Below are 18,344 nucleotides of genomic sequence, written 5' to 3'. Positions count from 1 at the left end.
CTTCTTCTTCTTCTTCTTCTTCTTCTTCTTCTTCTACTTCTCTTCTTCTTCTCTCTTCTTCTTCTTCTTCTTCTTCTTCTTCTTCTTCTTCTTCTTCTTCTTCTTCTTCTTCTTCTTCTTCCTCTTCCTATTCCTTTTCCTTTCTCTCGTCCTCGTCCTCGTCCTCTCAGTCTTTAATTTTTTTCTTAATTCCTCCTTTATATATTGTCGTCTTACTTATTGTGCACGTGTCATAATTTCTTTCGCCCTTCTCTCACTCCCCCCCCCCCCCTCTCTCTCTCTCTCTCTCTCTCTCTCTCTATTCGACTAGGCTTTCTGATGTCTTGAGAAGAGAGAGAGACTTACCGGCACGAAACAGTCTGGTGTTTTATTCAAGACTGATTCGATCCTGTATGGATCAAATTGAGAACAAAGTTTGACAGAGCCTGTGGTTGGTTTGTAAGATTTAGCCCTCTCGTAGTACCTGCATGCAAAATAATGGTATGAGATTTATGAAGAACGACTTTCAATAAGTGACTCAGAGGTACTTGTTAATCATGTTATTGACATCTATGTGTATCGTTCAAATAGAAGTAGGTTTGTTCCATTCGATTTGGAGAGTCCTTTCACACCACCACTTCGAACGAGGAGTTTGTGCTCTCAATATTACTAGTACCCCGGATCCGTTTTTGTATAAGGTCTTTGAAAGAAAATTAATTGAAATAACATAAAGTATGATATAATAAAGTTATAATCATTTATTTTTCGGCTCATGATTTATCTTTTCCTCTACAAATCCTTCGCTGAGGTTACGCTGCCCATCAGTACATCATGGGGCAGGCGCGGATCCAGGATTTCTTAGGGGGGGGGGGGGCCCAAATTTGAAATTATGCGAGCCAAATATTGGTACGTAATGGGGAACAGCAGTGACGTAATGCGGGGGGGGGGGGGGTGTAGGGAGGGGCGAGTTTCCCCTCCCTCCTCCGCGAAACGCGGAAGCTTTTACGTTTCATTACATCATTAGAAAAACAAGACGATTCGTTGTACAGTTCTCGACTCTTTAAATAATCTTCGTCTGAATTCAGTTTTCCCCTCTCGCGCGAAAGCTTTTACAATTCATTAAATCATTAGAGAAAGAAGACGATTCGTTGTACCGTTGTCGAAAATAATCCTCGTCTGAATTTAGTTTCTCTCCCCCCCCCCCCCCTCCCGCACGAAGCGCAGAAGCTTTTACGTTTCATTAAATCATTAGAGAAACAAGACGATTCGGTGTACAGTTCTCGACTCTTAATCCTCGTCTAAATTCAGTTTTCAACTCCCGCGCGAAGCGCGGAAGCTTTTACGTTTCATTACATCATTAGAAAAACAAGACGATTCGTTGTACCGTTCTCAAAAATAATCCTCGTCTGAATTTAGTTTCCCCCCCCCCTCCCGCGCGAAGCGCCGAAGCTTTTACGTTTCATTAAATCATTAGAGAAACAAGACGATTCGCTGTACAGTTCTCGTCTCTTAATCCTCGTCTGTATTCAGTTTTTCCCCTCCTGCGCTAAGCGCGGAAGCTTTTAAGTTTCATTAAATCAAAGAGAAAGAAGACGTTTTTAGTTCCCCCCTTCCCCCCCCCCCCCCCTCCCGCGCGAAGCGCGGAAGCTTTAACGTTTCATTAAATCATTAGAGAAACAAGACGATTCGCTGTACAGTTCTCGACTCTTTAAATAATCCTCGTTTGAATTCAGTTTTCCCCCTCCCGCGCGAAGCGCAGAAGCTTTTACGTTTCATTAAGTCATAAGAAAAACAAGACGATTCGCTACGTTTCATTAAATCATTAGAGAAACAAGACGATTCGTTGTACAGTTCTCGACTCTTAATCCTCGTCTGAATTCAGTTTTTCTCCTCCCGCGCGAAGCGCGGAAGCTTTTACGTTTCATTACATCATTAGAAAAACAAGACGATTCGTTGTACCGTTCTCGAAAATAATCCTAGTCTGAATTTAATCCCCCTTCCCCCCCCCCCCGTCCCGCGCGAAGCACGGAAGCTTTTACGATTCATTAAATCATCAGGGAAAGAAGACGATTCGTTGTACTGTTCTCGAAAATAATACTTGTCTGAATTCAGTTCCCCCCCCCCCCCCCCCTCTCGCGAGAAGCGCAGAAGCTTTTACGTTTCATTAAGTCATTAGAGAAACAAGATTCGCTGTACAGTTCTCGACTCTTAATCCTCGTCTGTATTCAGTTTTTTCCCTCCTGCGCATGGGTGTCGATCCCGGGGGGATGGGGGGGGGGGGGGGGAGGATATATCCCCCCAATATTTCAGGTGGGGGGGGGATGGCCTGTACAATCATCCCCCCCCCCAATAATTCACCATAACAAAAAATAAAAAAATGAAGAGAAAAATTAATGAGAGTCCGATGAGAGTAGTTAATGGTTATTACTCGCAAGATGACCATCAATATACACATTTTGCTATCTCATTTTCATAATACATACATATATACGAAGTAAATAAGACAACCGTATATGAGACAAGAATAAATTGAATTCTCGCTTATACGGCTTCATCAGGAATTGACGAATTTATTCAATTTGTTCAATCAACAGCATCATAGAAATGCAGTGCGCCAAATGCAAAGACGCAGCATCAAAAGCAACGAGCTAAATGTTAAGCGCGAAGCACAAAAGTAGCAATCTGCAATGCACATCGGACAATCCTGGACAGTGTAAACATAAATGAACTCTGTGACGATTTCGTGATGAGATCGGAGACAAGGAGAAAGATTTTCGGACATTAGTATGACTTATAAAATAGTTCACTAGTTGTTATGTTGTTTCCGTTTACCCTTTTTAAAATTCACGTCATTGTATCTTTATTTTTATTTTTTTCACTCATTTTATTTCCTGATATTTCCTAAAACATTTTTCATTTTTGGAGAAAGATTATTATGTCACAACTTATTTGTGACACAACTTATTTTCAGTTGGGAAACTGAATTCAGACAAGGATTAATATAGAGAACAGTACAACAAATCGTCTTCTTTCTCTAATAATGTAATAAAATGTGAAAGCTTCCGCGCTTCGCGCAGGAATGGGCAAAAATGATTTCAGACAAGGATTAAGAGTCGAGAATGGTACATAGAATCGTTTTCTTTCTTTAATAATCTAATGAAACGTCAGAGCTTCCGCGGTTGCTTTGATTCATTGCCGAAAATATTTTGGCACCTATCATCCCCCCCAACCACGGATACAAATCGACACCCCTGCTCCTGCGCTAAGCGCGGAAGCTTTTAGGTTTCATTAAATCTTTAGAGAAAGAAGACGTATTTAGTTCCCCCTTAAGCTTTTACGTTTCATTTAATCATTAGGGAAACAAGACGATTCGTTGTACAGTTCTCGACTCTTAATCCTCGTCTGAATTCCGCGAAGCGCGGAAGCTTTTAGGTTTCATTAAATCAAAGAGAAAGAAGACGTATTTAGTTCCCCCCCCCCCTTCCCCCCTCCCCTCCCGCGCGAAGCGCGGAATTTTTAACGTTTCATTAAATCATTAGAAAAACAAGACGATTCGCTACGTTTCATTAAATCATTAGAGAAACAAGACGATTCGTTGTACAGTTCTCGACTCTTGATCCTCGTCTGAATTCCGCGAAGCGCGCAATTTTTTTAGTTTCATTTAATCATTAGAGAAAGAAGACGTATTTAGTTCCCTTTTTAAGCTTTTACGTTGCATTAAATCATTAGAGAAACAAGACGATTCGCTGTACAGTTCTCGACTCTTAATCCTCGTCTGAATTCAGTTTTCCCCTCCCGCGCGAAGCGCGGAAGCTTTTACGATTATTAAATTATTAGAGAAAGAAGACGATACGTTGTACCGTTTTTTACTCTTTATCTTCTCCTTTTTCTTCCTACGTCCTCTTTCTTTTCTCTCATCTTTTTTTTTTTTTTGGCCGGCGATTTCGGGGGGACCGCCTCACCGCCCTCCCCCCTTTGCTTCGTGCCTGCGGTCAGTTAAACACATTTTGATACCTTGTCCGACCCCGGAAGCTGAGGGGTTTAAGGCAAAAAATTACTGTCAGATAAGCATTCAGGGGCCCGCCTTAGGGCCCCTGGTGGGGTCGAGGCAGTGGTGACCCCGGAAGCTCAAGGGTTTTAGGCGTTTATTTACGGTCAGATGAGCCTCTTTTTTTATACCTTTTTATTTTGTGACACTGGCAGAACACTATTTGGCGTGGGGTCCAGGGGGCGAAGCCCCAAAAAATCAGGGGTTTTGAGCAATAAATTACCGTCAGATGAGCATCTAAAGCTATGGTCACAAATCAGAGCAGCGATCGACCGATCAGTAGCCTGCTCGGTCGCTGCTGGAATTAGGCATCGCCCAGCGATTAGGTCGGTGCCCGGGCGGCGACCGCCCAGGCACCGAGCGTATTTTGGGCGACGAGTGAAAAGTGAGCAGGCGCCGCCCAAATTTTAACTCCGCGCTAAAACTTCAGCGGCGACCGAGCGATGCCCTAAAAACGAGCGGTGCCTGGGCGGCCGCCGCTCGGTGGCCGGCCAGCCGCCGGGCAGAATTGGTTAAAAACTCGCCGCTCGGTCGCCGAGCAGGCTACTTTTGGGTAATGTGACTATAGCATAAGGGCCCGCCTTAGGGCCCTAGGTGGAATCCAGGGGGCAGAGCCTCCGGAAGCTTAGGGGTTTTAGGATTTTAATCACGGTCAGATGAGCATATTATTTTGATGCCTCATTATTTTTTGACACTGGCAGTTAACTATTCTTTCTTTCTTGCTCTCTTCTTTTTTTCTCTCTTTAATATACTTTTTTCAAAAAAAAGTGGGGGGGGGGGGGGGGGAGCTCGAGGTTCCCGATCCCCGCCGTTCCTCCGGCCCTGACACGTAGGAATCTCAAGAGTCATATTTCTTACCTGGCTGTAAATTTAGGAATTCGTCATTTTCCAACAAACACATAAAAAAGTATAATTTACTAAAAAGTCAGAAAATTATGTCATTTCAGCATTATTTGTAATCCACCTTTATGGAATTAGAAATAAACCACGTGTGAATTTGATTTCCCCAAAGCCCCCCCCCCCCCGATCAGTACGCCAGTATCTCCTCTTTTCCTTTTTTCTTTCCCCTTCGTTCTCTCTTATTTTTTTGATTGGGGGGGGGGGGGGGCAACAACCTGGGAGGCAAGGCCCTTTCGGCCCCCCAAACTCCTTCTTCCCCCTTTTCTTTTCTTCTTCCTCTTCTTTCTTTCCCTTTCTCTCCCCTTTCTCTTTCCCTTCTTTTCTTTTCTTCTCTCTCTCTTTTTTTTTTTGCGGGGGGGGGGGGGCCAAGGCCCGCTCGCCCCCCCTGGATCCGCGCCTGTCATGGGGGAGTTCTAAGAAAACTTGAGTAATCACTTAGTAGCGCCACGAACACACAGAAAAACACTGCCATATCATTATGAGATACAAAAGGCCAGATACAACGTATTGATAAATGGCTCGGACAAAATTGATAGCAAGCGATGAATTTGAATAGCGAGGAAAAAAAATAATGTACGTGTTCGATTTTTGTATTTTTTTTTTTATTAATATGAAAATGTGACAGCACTCTGTGATGCCCATTGGCATATGAATGTGTTATACTCACGGGTAGAAAGTGGTTTTACTACCATCGGGAAGAATCCAGCCAAAGCTGGTATTGAAGCTGACTCCATTGACTCCTACAAGACACTGCAGTGGAAGATGGTTAAGATGAGCAGCGAAACCAAGACCAACGGCAACACCATCACCCGAGATAAAACACCGATTCGACTCTCATCAACCATGCGATGAGTGGCTAATCGATGGAACAATTGCTACAAGGTAGAACAGAAAAGAATAATTGACATGTTATAGAAAGATAGAGGGAGGGGGCAATCATAAAAAGGTAAAGGGAAGTGTGATGAGGGAGAGAGAAGAGAGAGAGAGAGAGAGAGAGAGGAGAGAGAGAGAGAGAGAGAGAGAGATGATGGGTGAGATAGATCGAAGTGAAGCGGAGGCGGGAGTATAGATACAGACCATGCAGACGGATGAGCACATAAGAATTGCAAAGAAGAAAATTGATATAGACATTGACTTTGTTTTGGAATGACTTACGGGTCACCAACAGTATGCATTTCAAAAGTTATTCAGAATGAAAAATAAATCGAATGAACGCACTAACGTGTGGATGGTTCATTACACTCCGCGTCCTAAATAATTCTGCACTTCTGCTACAAATACACATTTTCAACTTGGTTTATAGAGGTACATGTTTTAATTACGTACCTCCATTAATTGTGTATTGCAATACCCAAAATAAGAAATGATGACTAGGACTAAATACCTCAAGACAGTTTATGTTGATAATATCAGTTTGGAGTGGGAATCTTGTTGTCATGGTAACATAACCATGAGAAGCAAGCAGAGCTGCTAGATGTTCACGATGACTTTCTTCTGCTCCACGAAAATCGAGAATCGCAGGGAGGGGCTTAGAACCTTGGGGGGAAAAAAATGATAAAGTAGGTCGAAAATTTTGATCAGAACTTCTATTCCGATAAATCCTCTTTCCCTTAAACACAATCGAATGCCTGTATTTCATACATTGCTACGAAATGACGAAAGAAAAGTGACATCGAATGTACATGACTGCCAGTTGCTTAAACATTATGCACTAAAAGCTCAGTCAAGGCATCGTATCTCCAGCTGTCTCTTTCGATACAGGTTGAATAATTGATTAGGCCCTACTTTTATGTTGCTTTCCTCTTTAAATGGAAACATTAATACGTTTTAATAGATGTAATCATTAATTTGCCTACCTCTATCTGTTGGTACGTATAACGTCCCTTCTATTGGGCCTTCCTTGACTCGTATCCTTTCGATGTTACCAGCCATGAATCCTCTGAGGATGTCACAATCATCAGCCATGACGTCATCTCGTGTCTGATCCTTGCCTACATGGCCGTTTAGGAGTGAGAAGGTGATATTAAGAGGTCGATCTGGACCATGGGTTTGATCTAAAGCACCAAAGGGTATCCTGGTTGACGTAGCATGCATGCTCCAGATGGGTCCGAGGGGTTCAAGTCCCCTATAGGTACCCTCTAATGAAGGTTGCGATGATGCTACGAGAAATAAAGCAATGAAAAACCTTCTGAAAAAACTCTGAAGCTGCCTCTGTAGGCTTGAACTATAACTGTTAAAAAGCGACGGACTTTTTCGATCTAAAAAAAATAAATAATAATACTATAACAGTTGAAAGATATATACACTATAATAGTTTTGAAGTCAATATGCATGAAAGGTGACGAGAGGAAATCTAGAACTACTTTCAGGAGGAAACGTTTACATGATGACGAAAATACAGTCGCTTCTAAATAATGGTTGTCCGAAGCAAATCATGATGATCTATAATTGTTTTAAATAATAATAATAATACTCAGTTTTTATATAACGCTTATTAGAATCACTAAGCGCTTCCAAACTTGGAGATTATTAGCCCGGCTTTAGCTGTGCCCAAATAAAACACGAATCCTAATTGGTACTGGTATATACTCACTTAAGACGCATCCTGATTCGTCAGCCACATAACATCCTAGAGATATAAGTTTCTCTTCACTGCATCCAATCTGAGTTTCTGCTTTGATTGTCACAGGTTGTCCTTGACTCAACCCTGATGCCTTGATGATTAATCCTTCATCAACCAATGATACTTTAGGATTAACAGTGATACTTGGTTGAAGATCAGTCCATATTGATTTTTCTTGCTGTGAGAAACACTGAATTCGTGAGGCTTTAGAGAGGAATCGACGATATTGAATGCCATTGCGAGATATATGATGCCAAAGAGACATGATGAAATCAAAATGGGAGATTTATGAAAATTGCCCTATAAGTTAAATTAATGTAAAGTTATCCGTGTTTTTGACATGTTTTTGAACTTTAGAAATCCTGATATCAGTTGTTAAAATTATTCCTTTAAACGCTTCATTGCTTTTATGTGTTTGTTAGTGTGTTGTATGATAGTTTGGACCCGGTATTGATTTAATAGAGGCGACTTTGAATCTGTCTATTTTCTGTTTTTCTATTCGTGCGTATGGTTACTGTAACGAGTCTGGTGGCGTTTTTGTGCGCGTTGTCATTTCTTGTTATTACGTCATACTCTTTGCTTTGATGTGCATTTTGAACAGCGCCATCTTGTGAATCGACGATGTCAAGTGTGAATGATGGTAAGTTAGGTGGCGAATTTTGTCTTAAAACTGGTAATTTACACTACTTTAATGTCTACTTCACTAACGCTAATAATTTTTGTAAATGTGCTGAGTTTGGGTGTATTCTTTATCATAAAGATCTACTTTCGTATTGATTATCATTCCGGAATTGTGACTAAAAATGTCACTAACGAGAACCTGGATATGTGGGACTGAGTATAACTAGATCTAACTTCATTTCACACCAACGACAAAAGCAAAGGCAAAGCACTTTCAGATGTGATTCTTTACTCTTTATTAAATTATGATTACTGATAAGAGCTTATCGTTACAAACGACTAATTGAACATGTTATTGTTCAAGCAAAGCTATTGGATAGTGGGTTTATAAAAGCCAAAAAGTGTCTCCCCCTAGGCTAAACAAAATCAAAAGTAGCATCTGACTTGGTTGTTGTTGTTGTGACATGTCTGTTATGTTGGTGTAATTACTCTACATTTTTAGCTATTTATTAGTATTTCAAGGAAATGCATAATTAAATGTTTTACATCTGTGTTTAGATTGTCCATATTTATATAGTTATATGCTTCTGTGGATACATCCAAGCTAGAAATACCAAAACTAGATTGGGTGAATGTGAACCCCCAGAATCATTTTTTAAAAATTGTATAAAATCCTTGACCGTTTTGCGCTTATGTACGTCCTTTCTGTTACTGTCCCTTAAAACATGTATAGACCTAGTGTACAAAATTCATTTCCTCTTCAACTATTCAGGGGTATACATGTACTTTAAAACTTGTTGTGTATGTGACCCACAGTCAAATGTGTCGGAGTCACTGAGGGAAATGTGTTTTTAGGACTCTTAATTTTTATTAATGTAAACTGTGTGTGTGTGTGTATTGGGTTTTTACAGACATGTATCAATCAGATATGATTATTTATGTCTGGGGACCGACCTTTAAACATCACCATCCAAAAGACGTGACTCAGTTTCGAACCTGCGTCCTCGGCTGAATCAGTTTGTAACTTCCATTGTTAGCTGGTGTACAGGCGCACGCCACAACGCATATACATGTAGTAGTCACAGGGCAATCCAACATTTGTAATATGTCAAATAAATTTGACCAATGAGTAAAAATATGAGATTACTATATCTTTGCAAATCTAAAATTTGCAATATGGTCAGTGGATTGTGAGGTATATGTCGAGGACAACTCATGTTTGTCATGTACAAAAATATTTAAATTTATGTTTTTCTCCTAACATCCCCCGCTTGAAGCACTAGTTACTCAAAATATATCATGGATAGTATATCACTATGAAAGGTCCTCTAAAATAGAAAGATCCTCTGAGAGGGTAGTGGGATTAGCAAGATCAAAGTCCTGTGTAGATCATTATAACAAAATGGAGAAAATAATCCACACAAAAAACCCAACTTTGTCGCTAAAAAAAAGTTTTATGTTGCTGTGCTAGGTCAATAGGTATTGGCAATGTTTAGACAGTCCATTTAAATGCAGGATCACTTCCTGTAAAGTACCCAATCTAACTCTGGTACTGGAATTAGCTGATAGAACTGTGGAATATTGCAACGTGCTGATTAATGATTAATTATGCCTATTTTTTCATTTTATTTTGATTTGTTTTTTTCAGATGCAGTTATTTAGAGGAGTTGTAAAATTGAGCTCTTAGGAATGCAAACCCTGAACCTGCAATACAAAAGATGTGTTGAAGGGCTCCTTGAAGATCCATCAGCTGTTCTCTCTTTCTACAATAGCGATGGTTCTAAGACACATCATAAACTCAGCACCTCGCTTCCATGCTGGTCAGTTCAGCCATCAACCATCTTTAAGGCAAGGAAACCAGCGAGCTTTAAGTCTCCTCACATGGTATAATCTTCCCCTGCCTGCACGGACCTGTTTTAATTACTCGATAGGTTTTCCACTGGTCTTAAAATATTTTCCACAACATCAAGTGCCCGTTTATGCACACAGTTGTCAGTCTTTAAATACACCATACCCCATATCTTACAGCAATGAGAGAATATCCTTGAATATGGAGCATTCATCAGAAAGGAATCCTAAGCGACGCCGTACACCTTCAAGCAGTCATCCATACTCTAAATCTAAAGTTTCAAAGACGTGTGAGATGGAATCAAGGGAGAGCAAGAAACATGATTTAAGAACTTCTAGTAGTCAAGGTTTCACTCAGGCCTGTTGGCCTAAGAATGGAGCAGAGTGTGAATGGAGAAGGGGTCCGAGGAACTTTGAATCCAGACAAAATCAAGTCAGGAATGTGCAGATTCCTAAACGACCTAATCACTTAAGAGCTACCAACAATCCTACACAAGATGGCAGGAAATCCATGAAGGTGACAGTAGAGAACACTGCCTCTATAAAGTCTACAGGGTCCTGCAGTCAATCTAGTATGCTGTCAGCACCACCTCTAAGCCTTCCTCTTCAATCATCTCGGTCCTTTCATTCATCCAAAGAATCGTATCGAGCCGCCTCTCAGTCAGGGACAGGTGAGATTTCCATTCTATTATAACCAGGGATGACACATTAGGGCTTTAGGACTTTGTCTATGATAAATGTATTGATAGTTTCTTATTTGTAAATAGGTAACTGTCACTGTGGCAGGGTTCTAAATTATTAAAAGAACAAAAGTGTGCTGGACAGTCTTAATCAAATTTATTTCTGATTTCAAAATAATCCAAACTCCAGGTAAGATGTACATGTTTGTAATCCAGACTCCAGAGAGTCATCAAAATGAAATACCCCAAAGATTATATTCAGTTGTGGTAGGAAAAATGAAAGGTTGGAATGAAGCTTGGTGAATAAGTTCTCATATTATTCCACTTGGATTTATAGATCTTTGACTTTCTTTCCATCAATTTGATGAACTTTTGTGGGATGTTATGTCAAATACATTTAAAGAGTCTGAAGTTAGATTTGCTCAATGTTTTCTTTGCCTAGCTCACTCAAATGCAATCTCAAGTGGGTTTTTGAATTGATTTGACATAAAGATTACTCCTTACAGAATCATTGACAAATAATTTATTTTTCTACCTTTGTTTATAGAAATCAAGAGCACTTACAGGAAGCGATCATGGTTCAATCTTCCTCAACACAGAGGACACCAAACCAAGGTATCAAGTAGAGATGGTGTAGAGTTCTCTATTGTGTCTTACAATATACTTGCACAATGTCTACTGAATGCAAACAAACACCTCTACAGTCACTGTGATAGAGACATACTGCCCTGGGATCATCGCAGACACAAAATCATGGATGAAATACTACAGGCTAATGCTGATGTGAGTATATACTACAGGCAGGCGGGTACGCAGGATTTTTTCAAGGGGGGGGGGGGGGGGGGGGGGTTTATCATTTTCAAATCGGGCTGAAAAAATCGCAACGACTCACCCAGCCGCTGAATAAGCGGGGGGGGGGGGGGGGGGGGGGGGGGGGGGGGGTAAGAGGACACTTTTTATTGATTCCAAAAAAATTGCAACGACTCAGTCAGTCGCTGAATAAGCGGGAAGGGGGGGGGGGGGGGGAGGGGGGTAAGGGGACATTTTTTTTTCTCTGGTCTCAAAATTGGACATTTTGCTCCTTTGGGGGGGGGGGGGGGGGAGAAAAGGTCTACTTTTTTAGGTCAGCCATTGGTATAAATTTATTTTTTTTGTATTAAAAAAAAAAAAAATACCAAGGGGGGGGGGGGGGGGTGTTTTCCGCAAAAATACATACATAAAAAATACCAAAGGGGGGGTTCAACCACCCCCCCCCCCTGCGTACGCGCCTGACTACAGGCCAATGCTGATGTGAGTATTATCACAAGGGAGGGTTATTGTGGTAGAAAGATGATGTTTGTAGTTGTAAGAAATTGGGATTAGGATACTCTGCAAAATAGTTATGTTTACATGTATATGGTAATGTTTTTTACTGGCACTATGTATATATATACACCTCTCACCTGCACACCTGGACATCCCCATGTCGCCACACACATGCACTCGCACACATCTGCAAGAATCTTCAGCAGTGAAGGAGGCAGATTATTTTGAAGAAGAAGAAGAAGGATATGGTAGTCGCATAGATGTGTTGGAAACAAAAAATGTTTACCCTCCCTCTTACATTCTTACAAAATCCCTGACAAATATATCATTGTATGAAATAAATATGAAAACAAAGTTAGATTATATTCATGTGAAACTTAAACAATAAAAGTAATAATAACAATGGTAATAAGAGGAAGAAAGTTGATATAAACCCCAGGAAAACATAAGCAAGTACAAAAACAAATCAAGACAAAAAGAGAAATGAAATAAAAAGAAAGGAACATATAAACAAGGGATTAAATAAGAGGGATTACATGAAATAAAGTGTACAGTATGTCAACAGTTTAGTCATATTTCAGGTTGTCGTTAGATCAGACTGTGTACATAGTATTAACCTCGTATGTAGCCATCCAAGTGTGAATTTAAAAAAAAAAAATTTTTTAATGTGTTTTATTCAGGTAATTTGCTTGCAGGAAGTTGAAAGCAGGCATTTCCAAGATTTCTTCAAGCCTGCTTTAGAGGCACGAGGTAAGTTAGAGGACCAAACTTTCTACATCACAAGCTGGGGTTTATGCAGCATTTTTTAATTGAATAGAATTGAATTTATTCGCCACTTTCGTAAAAACATACAAATTCAAAGAAGACAATCAAATATTTCTTGCAAATATAGATAAGCCACTAAAATGGAAAACACTTAAAGAAATTTCGAGGAGCTGGGATGTCCTTAATTTATTGGATTTTCATTTTTTTTTGTCACATTTCTGTTGCATCAAATGTAGTAATTAGAAATGAACAGCTTCTTAAACTTGTGCCATCATTGCAAGTAATATGGGATATTCACAGATATGTAATTTAACAACTGTATAATCAGTTTCTAAAAGGGTTTCCTTTCCCTAAATGTATTGATAGTATATTGTTATTATTTACAAAGTTCTTTTCATGAGGACCTTTCTGAAGATAAAAATGTTGGTGTAATAAGGGGCATTTTACTGAGATATTATACTAAACATTCATAATATTAATAAATTGATACACTTTTTTAGAGCATCACTTGAGCATTTATTGATTAATTTGATTTTATTATTGACAGCTTTTGTATCTTCATGACCTTTTTGCTCTGTTAAGTAATGAGATGATATCTATTTTTAGGTTATGCCTCTATTTACAAGAAGAGAACATGTGATAAGGGAGATGGATGTGCAACGTTCTATAGAACCAGCTGCTTTCAAGAAGTGTCTCACTCCAAGCTAGAGTATCAACGTGGTATTGGATTGTTGGATAGAGATAACGTAGCTATAGTCGTCATGTTGCAACCAAGAGGTTTGTCTTCCTCACATCAGCTGTGTGTTGCTAATACACACCTTCTATGGAATCCTCGCCGTGGGGATATCAAGCTGGCACAGTTAGGTAAGCAGACGAGGAGCAGCGCTTAACATTACATTATGCATAAAGTTACTGTAAGGAGAGTATCATACATTATGTGATGTGATAGGTTAATTGCCCTAGAGTTGATTCGGGAGAGTATTTTCAATTATGTTGATTTTGGTATGTTTTTTAAAATGTATCCAGGTTTGTTTGTTATATTGTCTTACTTTTTCAATGAAGTCTATCAATCATAGATTCCTGTTTATAGATGATCCTATCCAGTCTAATCCACCAATTTAAAATCACTGTCTATACATTATGTCCCATTTCCCTTATAATTACATAACTACAATATGCTTATATGTTAGTTCGTGGATTTATTTCTCATTCAAATCCATAATTAAGGAGAGGTCTATTTCATGCTTGCTACATATTTTTTTTTATATATCTTCAACTTTTATTACAATCAGGATCTCAGCAAAACAAGTATATATAGACTTGATTCAGATGCATATTTTCAGTATAAACTATTTGTTATAGTAATTATGATAAACTTCTGTTCTTATATAGGGCAAGGGCATATTACATTATGATATGCCCTTGTCTCTATGTGCTTTTCCAAATAGCCTTGAAACTATTAACCTGGTTGTAGTTTCAGCAACAACTGTTATCATCATGTCATCCATTTCAAGGAGTAATCCTACTAGTTACCTATGCACTCCATATTCCTATGTAGTAATATAATAGGTACCATTTCATATCAGCTTCTATACTGGCCTGGGTTTGTTAACCTTTTTATCACTGTCAAGATAATCATGTCTTATTGTCTTCATTCAGGTTTGCTCTTTGCCGAGATAGAGAGACTTTCTAACACCAATCAAGAGTCCACTGAGAATACCTATCATCCTCTAGTACTGTGTGGTGATTTCAACAGTGTTCCGCACTCTCCTTTGTACAAGTTTATCAAGGAAGGTCATGTCACGTATCAAGGTATGGCCGGCGTGGATGTATCAGGACAGGAGATGGGACGAGCAAGAGTACTCATGAGAAGCCCTCTATGGCCCAAGGAGATTGGAGTTAGCTCACACTGCCGTTATGAAGACACTGATGTCATGACACAATCATCTAGAAATTCAGGTTGGGTTCTTATCCTCTTTCTCGTGGAAGTTTTGTAATCTGTTAAAATTAAATAAAGGGCATTGGCAAAGTAGCTTTGGTAGACTTTTTAGTTTGTGTTCTTTTCATTTTTGGAAAAAAAATATGGCTAAATAAATAAATAAGTGCTTTCTTCTTTTACTCGGCTGGGAAAAAAAAATGGAAATGTTATTATTTTGCTAAATGAGTTTATAAGATATCCATGTTGTTTGATTTTAATCTAAAGTAATTTATGTTTTTCTATCTGTTTGCACACGTCTGTTTTATACAGCCATCATTACCCTATTTAAGGCTGTAATCCTCAGTATTTAAATCAATGAGCTCAGGGCATCAACTGAATGGTTTGTTGGAAATAGTGAAAATAGCAGCCCAAGGGCTGAACTACATTCAGTTCACAATAAAAGCACTTAAAACATATAGCAATGTTAAAACAATTATAACATAATGCTTGCGAGAATACATTGCAAGTTCAGATAAATAAGTTACATGTATAATATTATGACAAAAAATGTATATAAAAAACCAGCATTATTCTGAAAGTTAACACTTATAACTGTGATTTAGAATGTCTCTTATGATACTGAATCCTGATAATTAGAGAAATCTTGTATAAGTAGAGTATAGGTGTGAAAGTAAGATGGAAGAAGCATAACTGAAAGTTAATATTCATGGAAACAAAGTTACAAAATAAACGTTGTTTATTTTGCATAGATTTAAAATATGATGATGTTTTCTTATGAAATAGATCCTAACTCACCTTGAGTTTACTATCCACTTCTTGCCTGGGAATAGGTGACTAACATTTTTATTGATAAAAGCTGTTGACCTGAATCTTTTTAACTTTAATCTATTAAGATGAAGTTTATTAGATTAATTGATGTAAATTCTCATTTTTGGTATTATCTTTGTACTTTGCATACAGGTGGTGCTCCAAGGCATAATCGACAGAATTCAAGAGATCGTCCTGCTGATCATTGTGTCCTGCCTGATGACAGCCAGGGACAACTCATCCATCCTTTCTTCTTTTCTTCCGTCTATGATCATTGCCATGGCAACTATGAAATCACCACCAATCATTCAAGTACAAACTGTACAGTGGACTATATCTTCTACAGCGAATCAATGTCATCTAAAGCAGGAAGTCCATATAAACCTCTAGGTACACCAAACTTCACAAGTAATCTTTCGCTTGTCAAACGGCTTACTCTCTTTACTGATGGTGAAGTCAGAGCCATGGGAGGACTACCTAATGTTCATTGGACATCTGATCATCTCTCTCTCCAAGCTACTCTACGCCTTACTACAATGGACTGACGGTGAAGTCAGAGCTATGGGTGGACTGCCTAAAGTTCATTGGACATCTAATTATCTCTCTCTCTCCAGTCTCCAAGCTACTCTACGCCTTACTACAATGGACTGAATAGACTTTGTGTTTTTATAAATACCTTGAATTACCAATGATTTGATAAACATTTTTGAGATGATGATTTTAAGTATAAGCTAGATCTATTTGTGCAGTGGTATTATGTTAAATGAAATGCCAAATGAAACCTAATTGAGATGAAAGGTATTTTATTTGTTTAATAGTTTTACAAGTCACTTTAAAGAATTTTGTCCAAAACAACCTGGAGGATAGAGTTGACATTTTAACCTTGTAAAAGAAAACTTCACTCTGGACAGCTGTTATTTATATGATGTCCTTTTATATACATTTATCGTAGATTCTTCATGAAGTTATACAGGTCTCTCAGGTCCCAACTCTTTGCCTTGAATATGGCCACCCTGTGCTGTCTTGAAAGTATTTATGCTAAGTCGCTCTAACAGAATTAACGTATGCCCTGAAAAGCACACAAACATAAGATTACCGTAGTCCCACGCCTCTAAAAAAAGTCCATAGAAAGTTGATGACTCAGTGCTTTGGCAAATATACCCTGAGCAAAGGAGAGCAAAGTCATGAATCTTAACTATTTGCACAATGGAAATGTATACGTGTACATGTCTTACTATTTCATCAACTTAGTACTCAAGGCATTACAATGATGGGTTATATCAACATCTGCTTGTCGCCTGTTTCACACTTTTTAACCCTTTTTGGTTTGTCGCAATTAAACTATCAAAGCTAAGCAGTCAGATACCATTGCTCAGGCACAGCTCAGGCAATTCTTTATAGATAATGATAAATTATAGTTATGATTTGTAAATATAATTCATGTTGATCATAAACAAGTGCACTTCCCCTCATGAGTTTCAGTACTCATCTCCAATAAATGTATGTTTTTTATTAAGAGAATGGTGTTTACTATTTATCCTTCTTCTCAACAAAGTTTTAGCTAAATTTACATTCCTTAATTCATTATTATTATTAATATCCAATTCATTGTGATATGTCAGGGTTACTGAAAATGATCATCATTACTCAGAGATATAAGGGGGTAAATACACCTTCTTTCTACTACCTCATTAATCCTGTATTACATAGCACTAATGTGAATTCTGAGAGTACTTTAGGCAATGATGGTACTTTCAATCTGGGCATAGGCCAGTTACATGTATGGTATTGATGATTGGTTGACCTTTGACCTGGGGGTATTGATGAATGTAGGATATATCAACAATAAGTACATGTATGAACAAGTGAGCTTTAAAGATACCATGTCCCTTTTGCAGCCCACATCAAATTCTGTAGAACATTGCAGGAATTATGAATATGTCATGTTTGCCCTATCTGTGAAATTTTAACCTTAGCAGTGTCCTAATATTCAAATTATGCAAGGAAACCCGTTTACTTGCTAGACTTCACATGAGCATGAGCAATTGTCTACATCAATAACCCACTACTTATAATTGCCCAATTTAAGCTGATTTAATCTTTGTGCAGCACAAAACGTACGACCATTCTTACAATGGTCTGAAAATTCACAAACTAATAGTCGTTATTTTCCCACTTAAAGACATTTTCAGCCCCCTTTTGTTAGGGAAGTTCTAAATTAGTATTATCTTTCAAATGCCGTTCGAATTTAACCTTTTCATTTGTTTGCCCTGCAAAGGGGACATAATACCTTTAAAATAGTAGTTATCTTAATTTCAACAGACATTATTCAGACAAAACAGAAATATTGAGTTTGAACTATTTATGTGTACAGAGTGTTAGCATGTTGAGATAAACAATCAAATTCATTCATACTACTCCAGGAAATGTATAGTTTATTTAAATGATTTTTTGCAGACTAAGAATTCATATTGAGGCATTGTTTTTCACAGTTGCAAATTTGTTGAAATAAAAGAGGACGAAGCTGATATATTTCTGATTTGATTTGTCCACATTCTATATTGCGTGTCTTGATTTGTGTATGCATGTACTTCAACCAATCAGCACTATCATTGACAACATCAGGGATTGAATGATGTTCAATCAAAGTTATTACCTAATTATGACAAAGGCTGTGTTTATATGGCTCTTCATAACAAAAATTCAAAACATGAATCACTTTAATCATGTTTTGCTGTACATATAGTGTGGGATCTTGTGAGGCATTAATGTGACTCATTAACATTGTTGAAGGTTGATGAAAAAGTTGCATAATTTGTGTATAAATGT

General features: G+C 38.4%; 1 protein-coding gene and 1 long non-coding RNA gene across 4 annotated transcripts in view; one reads left to right on the top strand and one right to left on the bottom strand.

The window, feature by feature from the left end:
- The window catches only part of LOC105442339, a 9,452-nt gene extending 2,310 nt beyond the window's left edge, over positions 1-7,142 (bottom strand). The window contains exons 1-4 of the long non-coding RNA XR_004066512.1: positions 6,784-7,142; positions 6,312-6,463; positions 5,595-5,802; positions 346-463 (exon numbers count right to left, since the gene is read on the bottom strand). This is a non-coding gene — a long non-coding RNA (uncharacterized LOC105442339). The remainder of the gene's footprint in view (positions 1-345; positions 464-5,594; positions 5,803-6,311; positions 6,464-6,783) is intronic.
- A 987-nt stretch (positions 7,143-8,129) lies between these two features.
- Positions 8,130-17,036, top strand: LOC593035 (protein angel homolog 2). Of its 3 annotated transcripts, XR_004066569.1 has the most exons (8): positions 8,130-8,190; positions 9,820-10,690; positions 11,247-11,482; positions 12,685-12,754; positions 13,376-13,633; positions 14,429-14,728; positions 15,669-16,273; positions 16,314-17,036. XR_004066569.1 is itself a non-coding variant. In XM_030999075.1 (7 exons), the coding sequence occupies exons 2-7, from the start codon at positions 9,946-9,948 to the stop codon at positions 16,058-16,060; spliced, it is 2,001 nt and encodes a 666-aa protein (XP_030854935.1). In that variant the 5' UTR covers positions 8,130-8,190; positions 9,820-9,945; the 3' UTR covers positions 16,061-17,036. The 3 variants fall into 3 exon arrangements, 2 of the variants coding, with proteins under 2 accessions (XP_030854935.1, XP_030854936.1); XM_030999075.1 differs by having other exon boundaries at positions 15,669-17,036; XM_030999076.1 differs by having other exon boundaries at positions 8,130-8,223; positions 15,669-17,036.
- The last annotated feature ends 1,308 nt before the right edge of the window (positions 17,037-18,344 follow it).

The sequence above is a fragment of the Strongylocentrotus purpuratus genome, unplaced genomic scaffold (genome assembly GCF_000002235.5).
Source record: "Strongylocentrotus purpuratus isolate Spur 01 unplaced genomic scaffold, Spur_5.0 spur5_scaffold_5, whole genome shotgun sequence".
NCBI classification, from domain to species: domain Eukaryota; kingdom Metazoa; phylum Echinodermata; class Echinoidea; order Camarodonta; family Strongylocentrotidae; genus Strongylocentrotus; species Strongylocentrotus purpuratus.
The sequence above is the reverse complement of the archived record's forward strand: the minus strand, read 5'-3'. Positions and strand labels throughout refer to the sequence as shown.